General features: G+C 37.3%; 1 protein-coding gene across 1 annotated transcript in view; it reads right to left on the reverse strand.

Moving 5' to 3' along the window:
* Nucleotides 1-277: 277 nt before the first annotated feature.
* Nucleotides 278-19,969, reverse strand: part of LOC140167772 (kinase suppressor of Ras 2-like) — a gene marked incomplete in the record, with an annotated part of 102,907 nt that continues 83,215 nt past the window's right edge. The window contains 12 exon segments of the mRNA XM_072191064.1: nucleotides 278-1,670; nucleotides 2,750-2,879; nucleotides 3,163-3,303; nucleotides 9,766-9,899; nucleotides 10,445-10,541; nucleotides 11,781-11,869; nucleotides 12,578-12,662; nucleotides 13,704-13,792; nucleotides 14,771-14,875; nucleotides 15,587-15,656; nucleotides 16,010-16,071; nucleotides 16,980-17,116. Coding sequence (XP_072047165.1) covers nucleotides 1,512-1,670; nucleotides 2,750-2,879; nucleotides 3,163-3,303; nucleotides 9,766-9,899; nucleotides 10,445-10,541; nucleotides 11,781-11,869; nucleotides 12,578-12,662; nucleotides 13,704-13,792; nucleotides 14,771-14,875; nucleotides 15,587-15,656; nucleotides 16,010-16,071; nucleotides 16,980-17,116 — 1,298 coding nt within the window.

Below are 19,969 nucleotides of genomic sequence, written 5' to 3' on the forward strand. Positions count from 1 at the left end.
ACCTTCTTATTCATCTCAGGCAGAAAATTTCACAGGGGTATGAGAAAAAATATGATTCTGCTTTGACCATAGAGGAAAGAGATAAACAGAGAAAGTACCACCAGTCAGAGTCCCCGTGTATTGTATGCTACCAGTTCTCGCATATTCATGAGGGCCGATTGTTCAGATCGTGCGTAACAGGTCAAACAATCACGCCAGCGCTGCGTATCAGACATATCGCCGATAGAGCGTTGCATGCTTAGCGATAGACCATGAAAATACGCGGTAATTGCGTAGCAGTCTCACCTGTCGCATTTCATGGAACAATCGCCCTCATTATCGGATGAGGCGGAGACTTTGACTGGTGGTACGCGCTCTGTAGTCCTCTGTGGCTTTGACATACAAAATGTTGATTATGATTGGGTAATGTGGGGCAATGAGGCTGTCAATTGGTTCACCCACACGTAATAGGACAATGGCTTTATCCCAGGTAGTACATGGATTTTCTTTGGGAGGAGAAGTAGCAAGAACATTAATGGGGCAAAAATCCAAACATTTACCTAAAAATCTGCTTTTGGCCTAAAAAGTGGTTAATTTGCTTGTTTTTTTATTTGACAAAGGGGAGGCGGAGTAATGCCCACCCACCACCAATCCACCCCACTGATCCCAAGTTGTCACCGACTCAAAAAATAAAGTCACCCATTCAGGTAATCCCATTTGAAATTCACACTCCCTGTGTGGAAGATTAAGGTCATGTCTTCCACAGGGGGTGTATGGATTTCAATTGGAATAACCCAATGAGATAGCTATATACCAAGCGCTCGATAGTAAGCACATATGCTAACTATCGAGTTTTTACCGTAGCTTATCTAGTAGGTGTTGGGAAATACTAAAATCCCCCTCCGTCTTAACAGTTATCCAAACTTGATGAAGATATTTAATGCTGAGCAGTTTCAATCTCCAATATACTGACTTTCCTCATTGGTTGATTAATGTGATACATTCGTCCAAGTAACACAGCTTCAAAATATCTAAGCTCAATCCTCTTCAGTCCTACCACCATTCTTATCAAGTTGCTGATTGGTGCAAAAGATCATAATTGTCTTCTTATAACCAACCAGCAGGTAGTACTCATGGGGTTAAGCCTATTCAGCCCTTCCACCATTCTTACCAAGTTGCTGATTGGTGCAAATAATCCTAATAGTCTTCTTGTAACCAATCAGCAAGTAGTACTCATGGTTTTAATCTACAACTTGAATATGTCGTCTGCTGTGGGACCCACTATGTTGCCGTGGGACCCACTGTGTCTTCTGCCGTGTGACCCACTATGTTGTGTAGATGCTATCCAAATATCACGTTGGAATATTGCACTCAAGAAATTTGACAAATACATCATATCATGTCGCATCCGCATTACTTCCATCGATAACAATCAACAGTCCACCAACATTTCAAATTTTGGTGTGCAAACAAAAAAGTAGTTTTATAATAGGCCAAAATGCACGCCTACTAGATGGCACTTTACAATGGTCTTATAATATGGATTCAGCCGACCGTGACAAGTGTAACGGATGCGAAGGGCTACGGTGTAGTCCTCCACGTTTCTTCGGTAAACGATTGAGAGTTTGTTTGATCTTACTGAAGTCCGGTCTAGACTCTGATCCGTACATCCAGCACATCATTAAGATATCCTACAGGTGATAAAAATGAAAAAACAAAACAAAAACAAATTAGTAACAACCATAACTATTATCTGTTCCAATTCCAGTGACACCTCATGCATATTGTTCTGGACAGGATTAGGCCAATGTTCACTGGAGGGGCATTAAAACTACAACTACGGCTCCGTTATATTTGATTTTTAATTATAAAATACTAAAACCTATTTCAATACATCCAAAGGTCCAGAGAAATTAACGAGGTGTCAATGGAGCTGGAGATAATAACACCAACTTTGACCTACCTATTTTTGAGATTGGATGTATCACACATCTCAATATACAATAGAAATAAACATTGGTTAGGTGACAAAAAAAACCCCATCATTTCACAAGGGACTTTTCAAGTAGGGTCTGTCGGTCAGCCCAAGACAATACCGCAAAATATAATGCGCCACCAGCGGTTGCTCTTGCCAGTCTATTTTCCTCCTGGATCGACATTGTCGACCTAGTACAATTGGATTTTTACACAACAGTGATAATAATAATGTTGAAGGATTCCGTGTGATCAATCGATAGATAATGGATCTACTATAATTGTAAATTACAGTTACTGGGCATTCGCGTGTAACATCATTATATTCACATTTAAACACACAATGACATTATGTTCCTGTGTTGTATTCGTATTACGCAGGCTATGTATGCTGACATTTTCCCATGACCCACTGCATATTTTGGCATCTCCCCAGTAACCAGCTGGAGGCACATCATATTATGAATTGAATAACTTAAGCCTTAAGATTACTGTAACAAGGGATGTGTGGATTTTTAAATAGAATAGCCCCAGGGTTGCCAAAAGATTTCATCCTGAATCATGGTCAAACTCGAAAAGTCGCCTAATTTTTCTCTTTACCATTGGTTTCTATGGGGCAGGAAACTATCGGAAGTCACGGAGCCAATGTTAAAAAGTTGCCCAAATTTTTCTTAACCATTGGTTTCTATGGGACAGGAAATTGTCAAAAGTGGCAGGAAAAATCTTCAAAAGTTGCCCAATTGGGCTACCAAATCGTGGGTTTGGCAACCCTGATGATCAATTTGACAGGACTCACCTTGAGATCTCTTGATGCTTGTAACTGAGTAAGTGACTGCTTCATACCCTTGCCTACCCGCCAAATAATGGTTTCTGCCATCATCTTTAAGAATGGCATTTCACCTGCAAGTAGCTCATACCATATTGTCCTGTAAATAGGGGAGAAATAAATAATATCGATATTCTAGAAAACAACATAAATTATGTTTTACGATGTACCATGTAGTTTGAAGTAAAGGTTAGAATATAATATTATTCTCAGTACAAATGGTTATACCGGGATATGCCACAAACATGGGTAGCATTTTTGTCCTTTTGGTACATCAACAACCTCTTTTCTAGACGAATTTTGGTATATGGATGGGTCCTATTTGTTTTAATAGTCACAATTATTTTCGGAAAATATCCCAATTTTGCCTCACTGTTACTCACCCAAAGGCATACACATCTGTAGATCCACTGAATGGTAGCTCCATGTCTGTGTTACCTTCAGTGCCTATCCTGAGATTAACAATAAGTTCTGGTGCAAGATAACCCAGCCAACCATTGGGGATCACCATGCAATCTCCTCTCCTAAATAAACAAACAAACAAACAGCCAAACATTAAGATTAACAATAAATTCTGGTGCAAGATAACCCACCCATTTTGGGATCACCATGCAATCTCCTCTCCTAAACAAACAAACAAAAAGACAAACATTGAGATTAACAATAAATTCTGGTGAAAGATATCCCGACCTAAAGGGTCTTAAAAGGACTTTGTTAAGATGCAGAATCTTGATATTAATGATGCATCAAAACTGTTATCTCATTTGGAAATTACACCTTGGTTTTAATCTGTCCTCCATTTTCAACCTCTCGAACAGCAGTCATGTGACAGTCATGTTACAGGTCAAGAAATGCTTTCTCTACTAGTACCATGAGCTTATCACATGTACACCATGATTATATCACATGAGCTTATTACACATACACCATGTATCACATGAGGGAAACCAGACAACTCGCCCCAAATACAACTCGCCCCAACGCTGGACAACTGGCCCTGCAGACAACTCGCCCCAACGGACAACTCGCCCCAGCAGTAACACACTGGCCCCACATACAAACTCGCACCAGTGATAAGTGTACGCAGAGAATATCTTCTCTAGCATACGTAAGAAGGTTTTATCACTTTCGGCTAGGGATAGAACAATGGTATATCAACAACTACATGAACATCGTTAGGCCTAATTGGCAAGATTTTGTGATAATTATTGCTTGAAATTTCGGTCAATATTTGACAACTTTAGGCCTATACTTTGGCACGAACGACAAGTCGCACATCGGCATTCAGTAACATCAGTAGAATACACACACTCATCAACTCGAGTAGTAATTAATAAGTAGGCAATAGAAAACAACATACCAATTAATATTCTTGGGTATGGCAAGTCCAAAAGTTGCAAAATTAAAGCAAAATTGACGCCAGAATTTCGATCACCGTACAGCGAAACCTGTCGAATTCCACTACCATGACACTGGTTAAACTGCCGTCGATCGCGACGTTCTTTGCATGTTGTAATGATTTTCATTTTATTGTGGAGGACGGAGGCCTACAGGAGGCCTACCCGATAAAATAATTATGTCATGCCGAGATATACCGTAAAGAATCCATCGTAAAATAGCCTAGGCCTACTTAAAGTATATAATATGGCAAAACAAAACATTACGCCTATATAAAAAAAATAATAAAACAACAACAACAACATAAAAAACGCTTGTGAGTTTTGTGTATTTTTATTTTACCGACTCAGTTTGAGATGTTCAAAACTTGCAGTCCGCCTATAAACATTAAATCAGAGAAGATCTTCTTTGACATAACGAAACTATTAAAAGGACTGAAAATATTTGGCAAATTTTTCAAAGACAAATGAGCACAACTAGCAAAACAAACGCCAGCAGCGGCTTTGAGATATTTTGTCGGTTCCGTGCTATGCACTGACTTTCGACCCCCTATCCGCACCGCGTGTTAGCGGTGGATTATTGCTGCCACTTACACAAAAACGCCGGGTGTGGTATGTGTTCAATTAATGGTACCGTGACACGCCGACGGCGTAACGGTAACTTGCTTGATAAGTCCACGGGCCCGCGGCCGCGTGCTTTACACACTGATGTACGATCGATTGCTTGACAAGTCACCAGGTCAAGTAGTAGTATGCTCTCAATTTGATTAAGACCCGAGAATTACGGGCGTGTTTTTTTTTTGTTTGCGACGGAGGCGTATCGGGAGGTAGTGCTGTGAAGAAGAAAATGCAATGATTTTGTTTGCAATATTGATTAAAGCCTAGTATTAATACGATTTCGGTCTAATTTTAATTTGGTTATTCTTTGCCAAATATTATTATAGTAACAACTGTCAGGTAAGTTTTCTGGTCATTCTAAACTGTGGTGTTCTATAATACAAATCAATGATATAAATCTAAATTAATTATATATCTTTAATCTAAATACTACTATTTTAATTATATAATTTTGTATTTTCTATGTAGGCCTATCAGATATATGTATTATGTACATACAGTACATGTACTTATATTATATGAAATGTATTTTTATGATTTTGATAATTGTGGCCTATCATGAGTGTTTTTGCAACTTGATCATGATTGATTTAAAGGAGTATTTCGTGATCCTAGCATCCTCTATTTATGTCATTTTTCATTAGATATCCACGAAAAAAACCTATTCCCAAAATTTCTATTCAGTTGATTCCGATTTTATGCGTCGGGAGTTATGCATGATTATGTGTATTACACTGCTCCATAGACAATGCGTTGTAATTTCGTTCTGGTGCACCAGAACGAAATTCAAATTTCACGATATCTTTGCTAAAACTAATTAATCTGCAAGAAATATTTTGTACATAAACATTATGTAGCCAGAGGTTTCCAGTGATATAAAAATCTCAACTTTTTTGAGAAAAGTGGGGGATGAGATCACGAAAAATGCCCTTTTAAACACCACGGCACATCTTACGCTGTGCCCTAATCCTCTAAATATGCCAACAATTTTAAGACGGGATGTTTGAACTCGAAGATTTCAATAATGTAGGCCTATAAGTAATTAATTATCACACACTAATACAAAAGCTGGCCAGTGGGGTGCAAGGAAAAAAAGAGGGAGAAGGAGGGAGAGGGAGGAAAAAAGAAAGGAAAGAGAGACAGGAGAGGAGGGCAGGGGCATAGCCAGCTTCTTGGTCGGGGGGGGGGGGGGGGGGGGCAAAATAAAATTTCGGGGGCACGGCTAAAAAATTGCAGTTACAACATGCAATGTTTGCTTTTAGAGAGACTGTACATGTCTTCAAGCTTCCCAAAAGAGCTTTATTGGGACGATGTGCGCTGTGTAGCGTGTAAAAATTTTGAATTTGACACTATTTTTGTGCATGATCGTGTTGAAAATGGCCTTACTATGACAAAAATAGGTGAATCGGGTGAAATTTGATGGAAAAGGGCTCATTGCCCTTTTCTTTAATTTCCTTTGCCCTTTGGTCAGAGGGGCACTTTTTTCTTGAATTTTTTGTCAGGGGGACAGTCTTGAGCGCGGAATTGGAAAATCATGCATGTTAATGTATCTGGTAATTATATACTTTTCATGCAAGAATGAGATTTTTGACGTTAGGCACACTAAACCTTTAACAACTATATACACCCTCCCCCCCAATTTACATAACGCACACCTTCATGAACAGTATTGAACACATGAAATCCATACTTGAGCGCGAATTGGAAAATGTTACTTTTATGCCGCATACATCCGAATTTATGATTTCTTTCCTATTTAATACAACATAATAGGCTAAATACAATATATTGTGAATATTCTTAAATCTGTTTAAAAATTTTTATCCGTGGGTACACGAGAAAGACAATAATAATTTATATTTATATGTTATTTACTTTGTTCTTACATTTTTATACAAAACCTTCCCATTTCACACGAAAGATATTCAATTTATTTATTCTCTGAGAACAAACTTTTTCTTCTGCAATTTTTTTTACTTAAACAATGTGAAAAAAGTGGCGATAGTCGGCCAAATTCATTATGTTTTTAAGATATTGGAGCTACCATGGGTAAAAAAATCCAATTAATGGAACCATTTTTTATGTAATAATGTGTTTATTGATAATAGGGGCTTTGATATAATTTGAAGCGTTATTTTTCCTGTTCACGCGCACAAGTATAGGTCTTTCCTATATCAAACACCCAGATTGCATTATGCATGATTTCATTTTAAACTTCATATAACTCGTTATTTTTCCTGTTCACACGCGCACCACGTCTACGAGTAGGTCTAGGTCTTCCCGATCTGGGTTTAAAACACCCAGATTTGGAAGCTATGTGGCTCGGCTTTATGTCGCTTACATGATCAGGTTAGTCAGACACAATCATAGTAACACTTGTCTAAAATAATTCCTTCCTTGCTTCTATTATAATTATTATATTTCTTTCTTTCATTTAGGCTATTATGTTTATGATTATACCATTCTGCATGTTATACATGATGCACATCATATTTCTTTTCTGATTTCTAACAAACACCACCGTGAAACACCAAACCTATATATATATATATTATATTAATCATACTTATTTATGAAAAAGGGTGCTATCTGACTATTCTGATTTGTAAATAATTGACAGTTTTGATCATGCCGGTAGATTATACTACACGCAGCAGTGCCAGTGCACTGCAATGCGCCGGTGCTGCTCCTTTGTAAAAAGGAAATCCCTGATTGCAAGCAGTCAAAGAGCTTTTAAAATCCACAATATATTCTTTGTTGAATAATAGCATTTTCATTAATGCAACATAACATTACATTGCCTATAATAACTTTAGAATGTATAGGCCTATTTGATCAGAGGGGCCTTTACATACAACATACTTAAATAAAATTTAAATAATACATGCGTACCGCCTTCCAAATCTAGGTATATCAAACACCATACTGAAGTATATGTATTAGCGTATGATAATTAATTATAGGCCTACATTTAGTGTTGACATCTTCAAGTTCAAACATCCCGCCTTAAAATTGTTGGCATATTTAGAGGATTAGGACACAGCGTAAGATGTGCCATATGGTCATGGCGAGATATCCGGGGTCTCACATAGCTCCATGGTGGTGTTTTAATCAATCCTGATAATTAGTCCATGATTGACAGGCAAGTTGCAGAAATTAAGAAAAACAAAATGAATCATGATAACTGTCAATCACAATTATCAAAATTGTAAAAATACATTTATATTAGAGAAGTATGTACATATAAATGTAGGCCTATCTGATATATAAAAAATAAAAAATAATATAATTAAAATAATAGTTTTTCAATTAAATTTAGATTTATATCTTTGATTATTTTAGACACCACAGTTTAGAATGACCAAAAACTTTCCTGGCAGTTGTTACTATAATAATATTTGACAAAAATAACAAATTAAAATTAGAACAAAAAGATAATACTAGGCTTTAAACCAGTTTTGCAAACAAAATCATTGCATTTTTCTTCTTGGCACTGCCTCCCGTGCCTCCGTCACAAGCACAAAACACGACCTGTAATTCTTGGGGACTGGGTATCAAATTGAGAGCAGCAAATAATCCGCCGCTAACACGCGATATAAAAAGGGGGCAAAAGTCAGTGCACAGCACGGAACCCACAAAATATCTCAGAAGCTGCTGCTACTGGCATTTGTTTTGCTAGATGTGCGCATTTGTCTTTGAAAAATTATATATGAAATGAATATGAAAATATTTGTCAGTCCTTTTAATAGTTTCATATGCCTATATCAAAGAAGATCTTCTCTGATTTAATATGTTTATAAGACTGCAGGTTTTGAAAGTTTTGAACATCTCAAACTTATTTTGAGGCTTTTTTTTTAAATTTTAAGTGAGTTTGAGTCGGTAAAATAAAAAATACACAAAACTCGCAAGCGTTTTTTTTTAAAAATTTTAATACTGATTTGTCTTGCCATATCATATTTAAATTATTACATGTTTAACACTATTATAAAAAGTATGAAGTTAACATAATTAAAAATAAGAATGGAAAAACGTGCAAAGAACATCGCGATTCACGGCAGTTTGACCAGTGCGTGGTAGTGGAATTCGACAGGTTTCGCTGTACGGTGATCGCCCGGGTGATCGAAATCCTGGCAGCAATTTTGCTTAATTTTGCAACTTTTGGGCTTGACATGCCCAAGAATATTAATTGGTATGCTGTTTTCTATTTACTACTTAGTAGGCCTATTATGAAACAATTAATTACTACCGAGTGTGTGTATTCTACCGATGTTTCTGAATGCCGATTGACATGATTTATGTGCGAATTTCCGTTCCTGCGCTATCACGTATACATACTAACAAGTTGACAAAATATTGCCAATTATTATGTTCAGTTGTTCTATCCCTGTGTAGCAGTTTGATAAAACCTTCTTCTAAGTTACTAATGCTAGAGAAGATATTCTCTGCGCACTTATCATTGGGGTGAGTTGTACGTGGGACCAGTTTGTATACGTGGGGCGAGTTGTCCGTTGGGGCGAGTTGTATTTGGGGCGAGTTGTATTTGGGGCGAGTTGTCTGGCATTCCACATGAGAACCATGCTCAAGCCTTTGCATCGGGGCTTGAAATTGGAATTCCAGTTTCCTTTCTCACGAAGTAAGGGCTAAGAGTAAAATTGTACAATTGTGTCTGGGAGTGGCCTTCTCTCCTTTCTCCTTTTCCTTGCTATTTTTTCCATTTCTTGCTTTGTTTATCGAAGCTATCTGGGCCAGCATGCATTTTATTAGCCTATGGCTATCCAGGCTTGTGCTTATTTTAGTATGAGCTTGGAACGGTCCATGGATTTCCCATGGATTAGCATGTGTTCCTAACGAACCAACCTGGATAAACAAAACAAACAAACAATGAGCTTATCACATGTACCCCATGTACCTATCACATGAGCAACATGACCATATCACATGTACACAATGTATCTACCACATGCATCTTACCTGTTCTCCCTTGATAACCTTGCAATACTAAACAATGCAAAGTCTGTGATGACAAGTTTCCCATTCTCAATGAAAATGTTCTTTGACTTGAGATCTTTGTGGACGATGCCCTTAGCATGTAGGTAACCCATTCCCTATGAGAAGAGAAATATACAAAATATGAACAATTAGATGAAAATACTTGTGTTGCTAAACTGTAATCACCTCAAGTTCGGTAGTGACGTCAATGCTTTTTTTGTGGTTGCGCCCCATGCATGCCAACAAACCGCCCTTGTACATGTGTGATGTGTGCACTCTGCTTGATTAACTTTACACGCACGATTCAATACTGTGAACAGTGAAACACACACCTAGGTCACTATCGAACTTGAGGCGGAGCACAATAGCTCTTTTCCCCATAAAAATTTGCAATGAGTTATAACTGACATGATGAGTGAGAAGAAAATACACGATAAAAATATTGAGACACAAATTCTGATTTTCAGTCAGATCTAGTCGAGACATGCACTAGGATCCACAACATGTTCATCTATCAGGGCACAGTTCTTTAACCCCAATACATTTGTACATACATTAAATGACCTTTGAAAATTTGGGTACAAAACTCATACTCTGCCATTTGAGGTCAAATGAGTGTTTAATTGAGGTCATTGAACTATGCCATTGGGATGAGGCTTACCTGTGCTATTTGTGTTGCAATCTGTACTGTTTTATTGATGCCAAAGCGGTCCTTCCTCACATGTAAGTGTGTGTATAATGTCTGACCCTTGCATAGGCTGAAAAATGTAAGAAAATATATAAAAATATAGCAAAATGAGTGAAATCAGATATTTTTATTTATAGGATTTGCGTGTGACAGTGTGTGCAGTATGAGTGACCTAACTATCTTAAGCAGCACACCAGTGGAAAACTGGAAAGCTGGATGGGTTAGCCTATCAAATGGGCTATTCCATATAAAATCCACACTATAGCCCAATAAACCATAGAACTATGAAGGGGGGTTGGTACAAAAACCTAAGATTTTTTTATCCTTCATAAAAAAATGCATGCATTAAGCTAATTGTTGATACATCCTTTGCGCTCATTTACAGGCATGTGATTAGGGAATTCCCAGAATGGAGGAAACTTGCAAAGAGGAACGGCGTGAAAGCGAGGCGTCCAGGGGTTCGGCAGTGAAGCTCGGAGCCCCTCACGGCCCTGGTGGAGCAATCCATAAGATATCATGTCCCCACACAGTGAGCAATAAGCTTTATCGGGACAGCAATTTTTTGATACCATTTTCCTCCACCGTGACGCTGTACAGCTCAATTCGCTCACCATCTTTAACATGTATTACTTTCACTTCCATGATCCAGCCAGCTCCAGCGGAACTTGTTTTTCAGAGCTTTATCCACTACGCCGACGTTCACGTCATTTTTCTGAAGCGTTTTCATCTTGATTTTGGTTCGATACCGATAAACAAATCCTGTCGATCACGCAATATCACAATGATCAGTTGTCAAAATTAAAGATGGCCGAACAATGTTGATAGAATGCAAGCTTATCAGTGATTGGTTTATATCGGCAAGTGACGTCACAATGGACCAATCATAGAAATTGTTAGTAAAATTACAATAGAGTTTCTTTGGGCGACTTTTAAAATAGTAATTCATGAATAATCGGCAGTTTTTCCATTCATGTTCGCAGGAAAAACACATTGGGCGAATTTTTGCGTGTTTTTTTCAGCAGGTATTAAATGCCTTACGACTTGGCAACCACGGCGCTACGGCCAAACAAGAAGTTTGTTAAAAAGAGAGATGCTCTTTGCCAATGTTCAGGAGTCTCAACTGTCTCAACGGATTTACATTGATCTCAGGGGGGTCGGATTTTGGTCTCAAATCCGTGGATTTCCGCGGAAAAATCACATGCCTGCATTTAGGTGATAAAATTGTCGCCCAGCACCTTACCGGGGTAGGACCGGCTATTAAAGATGACCATGCTAGTTTATCTAGTGGTGATGTGTATATCGGACTTACCTTGTAACAATTGCGTAATGCGGTGGTCTCAAGCATGTACCCATGAACAACACAACAAAATCATGCCTAGTCTTCTTGAATGTAGATACCTGAAAAACAGAAGAAAACCAGTTATAGGTTAAAATGTGCATTACTTATGGTAAGAAATTGGTTTGAATGGGGAGTCAAAGAAGCTGTGTGGGTACGAGCCGTACAACAGTCCCTCAACAGGAGTGAAGGCATTAAAGTGAATCTGTCACATGTTTGGGCAACTTCCTCATCGATTAACCTCAAATGACCCTAAATCGTCCACCCAGCTGAAGACCAATGATTTTGGCTGCAACATCGGTGATAACAGCAGCATGGATACTGATATTGGACTCTTATATTCTTGACATTTGCTTAAAAATGACCTTTTTCAGAGTCTTGGTTAGCAGCGACGTAGCTTGCAACACCATCACGGCGTCTTCATTCAGCGTAGTGTTTGCAATCCTCCGGTCATTTGACCACCCGGTCAAGTGCCATCTACAATGATCTGCTGACACTTGCCCACCCGTCGGGTGGTCAGGTGACCGGAGGATTGTAAACACTACGCTGAATGAAGACGCAGTGATGGTGTCACAAGCTACATCGCTGCTAACCAAGACACTGAAAAGGTAACTTTTAAGAAAATCAGTGATAACATCTAACCAAAAAGTGAGTTTTTCTGGTTGACATGATTGAATTAATCACAATTTGACTGTATACACAGTGTGATTCTGGGAAGGGTATTTCTTCTCTGGGTCTGCATGATCTTCTATATCAAAAGCTTTCCTTACCTCTCTTCTAAAAGCTCTCATCTGTTCCTCATTATCAGTGTCTATATCTAGCATCTTGATGGCTACATCACCGTGCCATTTACCTCTAGAAATGACAAAAACAAATTCACTAGAGGTTAACCCCTTGGACACTACTGGTCATCTAACAGCATTTCTGATTGGTTGATAACTTGAAATGCTCATTTCAATTGCCAATTATGACTAGGCTTTGAACTATTTATGGTCAAACTTGCATTTGCAGATGATCTTATTAACACTATCCTTGATTGGTTTAAAATTGGACACAATATTCATTTTGGCCAATCGGCAGGTAGTTCTCATGGGATTAATGACAGAATATGATTTTGTTGTAGTGCAAATGACAAAAAATCAAAGCATGTGACCTTTAATTTTTCACCAGAACAATGCACTCCCCCTTTCGAAGGGGAAGTCCATTGTCCGAAAAATTAAAGGACAAGTGGAATTCACATCCATGAATTGACAAAAAAAAATCAATGCATCAAATACACATATCAAAGATCCGCTGCCATTGGTTCAGCGCCTCATGAATATTTATATCGTTTATGAATTGCTCTGATAAAAATTCTGTCTTTCATCAGCGATAGTGAGTCTGTGAGCTGTACCTCTTTTGTGTGTATCTGGATCAAAAGTTTTCAACTTCAATCGATTAACTTTCACCAACTCCTTTCATGACGGTTGATCTACTTGACAAAATGCTGCTGTCATGTTTTTGTGGCCTTTAAATTTTATTTAAAACGTTTTGACTAAATCAAAACATGTTTATAACATTCTAAAACCATACTGTTTGCTGTGTTCCTGACAGTACAAAATGCATAACATACATAACTAAATACATACCTGCCAACCCTAAAACCTCACAAATAGCAACAAATTTGAGAAAAATAGGGACATTCCTGAATTTCCTATACATTACTAGAGTCCTGTTTTTGCAAAAATAGGAAAACGTGGTAAAATCATTCTCTTTTATGCTTTTTTGTTTCAGTAAAAATAGTGACAATCCCAATCAAATAGGGACAGTTGGCAGGTATGTAAATATAGACCCAAATCTGCCTGTGTCAATAATATCCAACACTTTCTATCAGTACAAATTACATAACATACATACCTATATACAGGTCCAAATCTGCCATGGCCTATAACATCCAACACTTCTAATTCATCATATGGAATGTCCCACTCAGATAACAAGTTTTTCTGTTGGCAGAGAGAAAAGAAAACATGGTACTTTCATAAAGATATGAATTTGTCAATTGTATGATTACAAGTTTGTGCCCTTTAAATATTTTACTAAAGGAATAAAGTTTTTTGATGTAATAAATCTGCTAATTCCTTTCTGCTGGGAAATATTTCTGATGAGAAATGAATGATTCCAGCTCAGGTCGCTTACAATGGCTCCCTTTTCCATCCAGTCTGTGAAAATCTTCAGAAGTCACCTTATTGGGCTACTAAATCATGGGTCTGGCAACCCTGAATTTGACTTGAAATAATTCCTACCTTTGCACAGTATTTTTTAGTGGGACCTGATAGCACTTCAGACATACCAAATTGCATTCTGAATATGATTTATTTGATATCAGAAGGACATTCCTCATCTTCAAAATGCAATTTGGTGTGTCTGATGTGCTCTCATGTCCCATAATATATACATGAAAACATCACTTTTCAAGCCCTTAAAAGTGAACTGAATATAAAGATATGCAAATATGTTCTTTTATACATTTAAAATAGACTTAGTAGTTTATTAAAGCATTATTTACAACATTGTTTCATGCAGGCCAGCCAAAGCCGATCTACACTCATCAGAATATGCTATTCACTGGAAACTGATTATGATGCCCCGATTTCTAGCGTGGAGTGTTGACGCCTTGCGAAGATGGTGAGCGCGAAGCACATGGAACTATTGCCAGTTATTTAGACAGTTCAACTGGCATAAATATACAGTCAAAAATGGTTACATAACATTATATAAGCAATTCAAGTTCATGATGGCAGTCAATACTTGACATATTGGATTTATTTATGTTCTTTATACACAGATCTATGTACAAAATGCAAAATCACAATCCGTGAAATTGTAAAAAAATTGCACTCATAAAAATGACCATGTTTACAACATTTTTCCTACATCAATTATGGTAATTAATTAGTCTCTGTATCTGATGTAATACTTACACTATTCTTTCTAGGTAGTACTTGGTCATTAGTCTCTGTATCAGATGTGTTGCTATCAAAGGATTCAACCTTTTCCGGTAGTGTTCGTTCTGAATCTGTAAATGGCTGAGATGTAAAAAAAAATTTTTATAAATATGTTTGCAAATTGCCAGATCAGCAACTTTATGCTTTTTTTTTTGGTTTTTTTTGAAAAATTAATTAAAAAAAATTACTGTTTGTAATGATTAATGTTGCCCAAAATATTAGGGTCAAAAACTTTCTTTTGGGTGATTTTCTCCCAAACTGAGCATTTTGCCCAAATTTGACGTCAAAGATGGATTTGTCAAGTGCTTGCCATTTTAAACATGTAGGCCTACACTTTTAAATACTTTAGATCAATAATTATTATATTGTGATAAGGCCCAAAAGTTTCCAAATTCCAGGGTTAAGACCAATCTTCATCGTATAACATTAATATACACAATAAAGCTGAATTTATGCATCGCTTAGCCAATGAGGTGGGCCACTGTTTTTTGTGGTGTGAAAAGCAGGCTACCTCATTGGCCAAATAATAACCGCTCGTCACTCAGCGATGGAGTATAAATTCAGCTTAACCCCCTGAGCACTATCTGCCGATCTAACATTGCCTCTGATTGGTCAATTACATGATATCATCATTTTAATCACCAATCAGAATGGAGTTTTGCAAATAAATTCACCCCAATTTTTTTGCATGTGGTGAAATTATTATAACAATGTTGCTGATTGGTCCAATTGATAATGAAAACTCCTTTTGACCAATAGGCAGGTAGTTCTCATGGGGTTAAGAATACTTACATCCTGGGAATCATGTGAGTCTACAGTTATCGCCCTTGTGTCGCTATTAATGGATGCTTCAATACCAACTCTGTACAAAGGATTAAACAAAAAACAGACAAATTATACACAATTTAAGGGCATTTTGTGATCCACAGCACAATCCCCCCACTTTTCTTTAAAAAGTTGAGATTTTTATACCACTGGAAACATCTTGTTACATAATGTTTATTTACAAAAAAATTCTTGCAGATTAATTTGTTTAGCAAAAATATTGTGAAATTTGAATTACGTTCTGGTATACCAAAACGAAATTACAACACATTGTCTTTTGGAAAAAGCAACATCCCTGGGGCGTTAATCAACCCAAAACATTGTGAACTAAAGGGCTAGGTGCGGTACCAATCACTGATTACAATTCAAATAACTTGAAATAACACTTACAAATCACTTTCCATTGTAAATATAGGTAAACTACATGACATATTCTCTGGAGACATCATATTCTCTGCAAAAAAACAAATCAGAAACACTTGCATATGACTGTAATTTTTTTATTGTATTTGCCGTAGAAGTAACGTAATAAGAGGATTAACTACCATAGCAATAAATGAATACAATTTTTGAATATCGCCCTGCATTACAAGTAGGTTGCAATCACCATCTGTCTTACAGGTGCGAGTGATATGATATATGACATTCTATAGAATTACGATCCTGGTCTTTATCCCTGTTCTTTGACATCTAATGCATAAGATGCGACTGAGACTGGCAAGACAACTTTCCTGTTATGGGGGGGCTAAGGCCTGGAATGATCTTCCCCAAAACATCAAAAATTCCCTTCCTGTCAACACCAATGTCTTCAAGAACATATATACTAACTTGCAATAATATCACTTCATTATCCTGTTTAATTACCGTGAAGGTTACGCCTAGTGGTGCATATGGGCTACCTTGACAAATCAGTATTTTGGGTGCAGGCTGGGAATGCCTTCCAGTGGAGGTCCCATCAACAGTTCCCTGTTTTATGCTAAAGCATGATTTCCCACAAAATAAATATTTTGGGATTGGAATGGGTAAAAGCCAAGTGAAGGGACTGCTGTACCCATTATAATTCTTTCCTAAATGACACTTGATGAATTCACCCACCCTGCATGGCAGTCACTGCCAGCCAGTGACCTGACCATCTATTTCATCCCATAAAACATAATAATACATGCTTCAGTTATAGATTTCCCCCCCAAATAGTTCATTTTATTTTAATCCCCCTTAAAGCCTTTGTTCCCCAAAGGGGTAAAATTATTCCTCCCTTTGGGGGCGAATAACAGAAGAATAGACACCCCTGCATGTTCAAGGGCCACAAGCACATACAAGATTTACCCTGCCCAACGACGACATACATCTATATACTCACCTGGATCAGGAAACACAAACTGGGGAAATTTACATGTGGAGAAGAAGGCAACGCTGGACTCGGTGGCGTAATACTAGAGGGCGCTGGACTTGAAGGCGTTGATGATGTCGTTGATGATGGATTAGAGCTTGATTCACCTTGGCGAAAAAACGCTGATGATGATACTTGGTCTTACGAGCTCAGAGAATAGCTATCCGTGGAACTAAGGAAACAGAAGACAGATTCTATGTTATAATTATATATCTATGAGGGTACTTGGTTGGTTTAGGGCCTGTATACTTGGTGGCAGCTTGGCTGGGGAGAGCTGAGCTAAGCTGGGCTAGGCATATGCCCAGCATTTTCATTTTTCGCAGATTTTCCATATTTTGCTTGTACAAATATGTAAGATGTGTTTGCACTACAAAGTCACTTGTGTGACGTTAAAGTATTGTTAAATTCAATGCATACTTCATGAACAAATTGGCATACTAGCTTCCACATAACTTAAATGCATAAGTACATTTGTACCCACTGAGGCTGAAGAAAGCTGAGGCTGAAGGAAAGCTATGGGATTCCCCAACCAAACTGCCACTAAGTATTTAGGTATGGGCTCTTAACTCTCTTCACGCGGGCGTTGACTGCAGACGACAAAGTTTTTAAAAAGTCAAAAATTCCAAAATTTCAGAATTGTAAATAATTTTCATGACCATAATTGGAATCATCATGAAAAATGCATTAAACTGAGTATTGGTTCAGTGGTTCTTAAGATAGCTCTTGATATTTTGAGAAAATATTTCAAAACTTGAACTTTTTCCGTTGAAGAGCATGGCTAGCACGCAGAGTATTAAGAATCTGTACCATGTTTCACCTCAAGTTTAGTAGTGAAGTATGTGTGTATTTTGCTGGTTGTACTATCAAACCTAATTCTGCTCAGCACCTACACACACATCCAAGGCGGTTTGTCAGAACCTTGCTGCCTAACTGTTTAAAAGCGCTGACGCTCTCGCTACCAAATGTGAGGCCAAAACAAAATTAGGACTTCATAAATGCAATGATAGACCTAGTAATTGTTAACATTTTGCACGTTCTGTTAGAAGCATGACTGTTTCCACATACGAAGCACAATGATAAATGTTGATTTTGAGATGTGAAGCTATTTTGGACTTGACCCTGGGTGACCCCTAAAGGTCACAAAAGGTCAAACAGGGGTAAAATTTAAAATGCTCCAGCCTTTGTTGAAAGATATATATCAAATTACTTGTCTGATCACAAGGATTTAAAAAACATAATTTGGGGATAAAATGTAAAGTTGTTTTTACATATGACATTTTACCCAAAATGAGTTGTTTATGTACATAGCTCTGTCATTACAGTTAGAATGACAAAGACAATAAAACAGCATTGATAATGACAAATAAAAAGTATTTTAAGATTTGTTATCACACATAATGTGATGGTGAAGAACTATGATGAACTATGAGCAACTATTAGATGAGAAAAACAGAGAATTGTTGGTGTGACACAAATGTTCATGATCATCTCTCCTAAAAGAAGACTCCCTCGTCTGAAAGGGCACTTAAAAAGTTACTTCATTTTGAAAGTTAAACCAGATGAACATTTTGTTCATGTAAAATAAGTAGAGGAAGGTGCTAATATGTACGCATTACGGTAATCCAATCTCGTTACTCTTCCTGTGCAGTAGTGAGCCTACAGTAAAAGTGGACATTTTCGGGCCACATTTCTTTTTGCACTTTTCGTGTTCCAAGCTGCTTCCGCGAAAATAACAATGTGCGAATATATTCCTATATATGTATAGGTCAATGTAAGTAATCGCAAATTTGAAAAATAAGGGAAACAGTTCAAAATTGGCAAGGCGGGAAAAAATAATTGTGCCAAAAATGTTCACTTTTACAGTATTGGCGCAAAGTTTGAAAACAGCTAAAATAATTCCTTTTGTAAAATAATATTTCAAAGCACCATTTATGTTCTTATGCCAGAAGGCCCTATCTACAAAAGCTGCCCTATAAACACCATTTAACAATTTCTGCTTTCTATACACATCTAAATTAACAAATGACACCTGGCAGCTATTACAGATAGAGCCTTCTTGCACTGGCCCTGGATGTGTTACGCATGGTTTCCAAATTCGACTACCCTGCATGCATGAGGTCAATTTTTACAAGTTATCAGAGGTTATTGTCAAACTATATGCCATAGAAAATGAGACCGTATTGACTAATAGTATTGGTTAGATGCAAATATGCATTGTAAACAGATTTTTTTTTTATTTTTGGAATACAAGAGTTAGTGGTAAAGTATTAGATACAACTTATATGCAGCGTTGATGAATGGACTTGTTTTTTAAGTTATTATAAGGGGTACTACACCCTCATCGATAATTTGTGTCTATTTTTACATATTTCTCAAAACTAATAACACAGTGGTAACAAAATTTGTGTATATTATAGGGGCAAGGAATCCAATTACTACACTGGAATTTCAGTGACCCAAGACAAGCAGTTCATTATTTATGATAAGAAATAAGGTACAATTAGGATGTACCTCATTTTGTTACCAGTGTTATTATTTTTGAGAAAAATGCAAAAATAGTCACAAATTTACCACAGGGGTGTGTACCCCCTTAAAGAGGCATAAATCTGTTTTGGTTTACTATGGTATGTGTCACACTTTGTTATATGCAAAAGACTTTCAATGGGATTATCTATTTAAAGTCCACACTCTCTCTGTGGAATATTTTGTAAATAATCGTCCACAGGGGGAGTATGATGTTCAAATGGAATGAGCACATTAGCCAACTCTATTTGAAGCTCATCCAGGTTGAATCTTCCTCTGAAATGTATGAAATTCAAATGGAGCTGCTTACATGTTAATTCCAACATCACTACAAGCATGCTATCACATGTACATGTCCCATGCAGCAATGGGCTATTCCAGTTGAAAGCCATATACCCCCCAAGACTCAATCTTAATCTTCCACACAGGTAGTGTGA

The sequence above is a fragment of the Amphiura filiformis genome, chromosome 13 (assembly GCF_039555335.1).
Source record: "Amphiura filiformis chromosome 13, Afil_fr2py, whole genome shotgun sequence".
In the NCBI taxonomy this organism is placed as follows: domain Eukaryota; kingdom Metazoa; phylum Echinodermata; class Ophiuroidea; order Amphilepidida; family Amphiuridae; genus Amphiura; species Amphiura filiformis.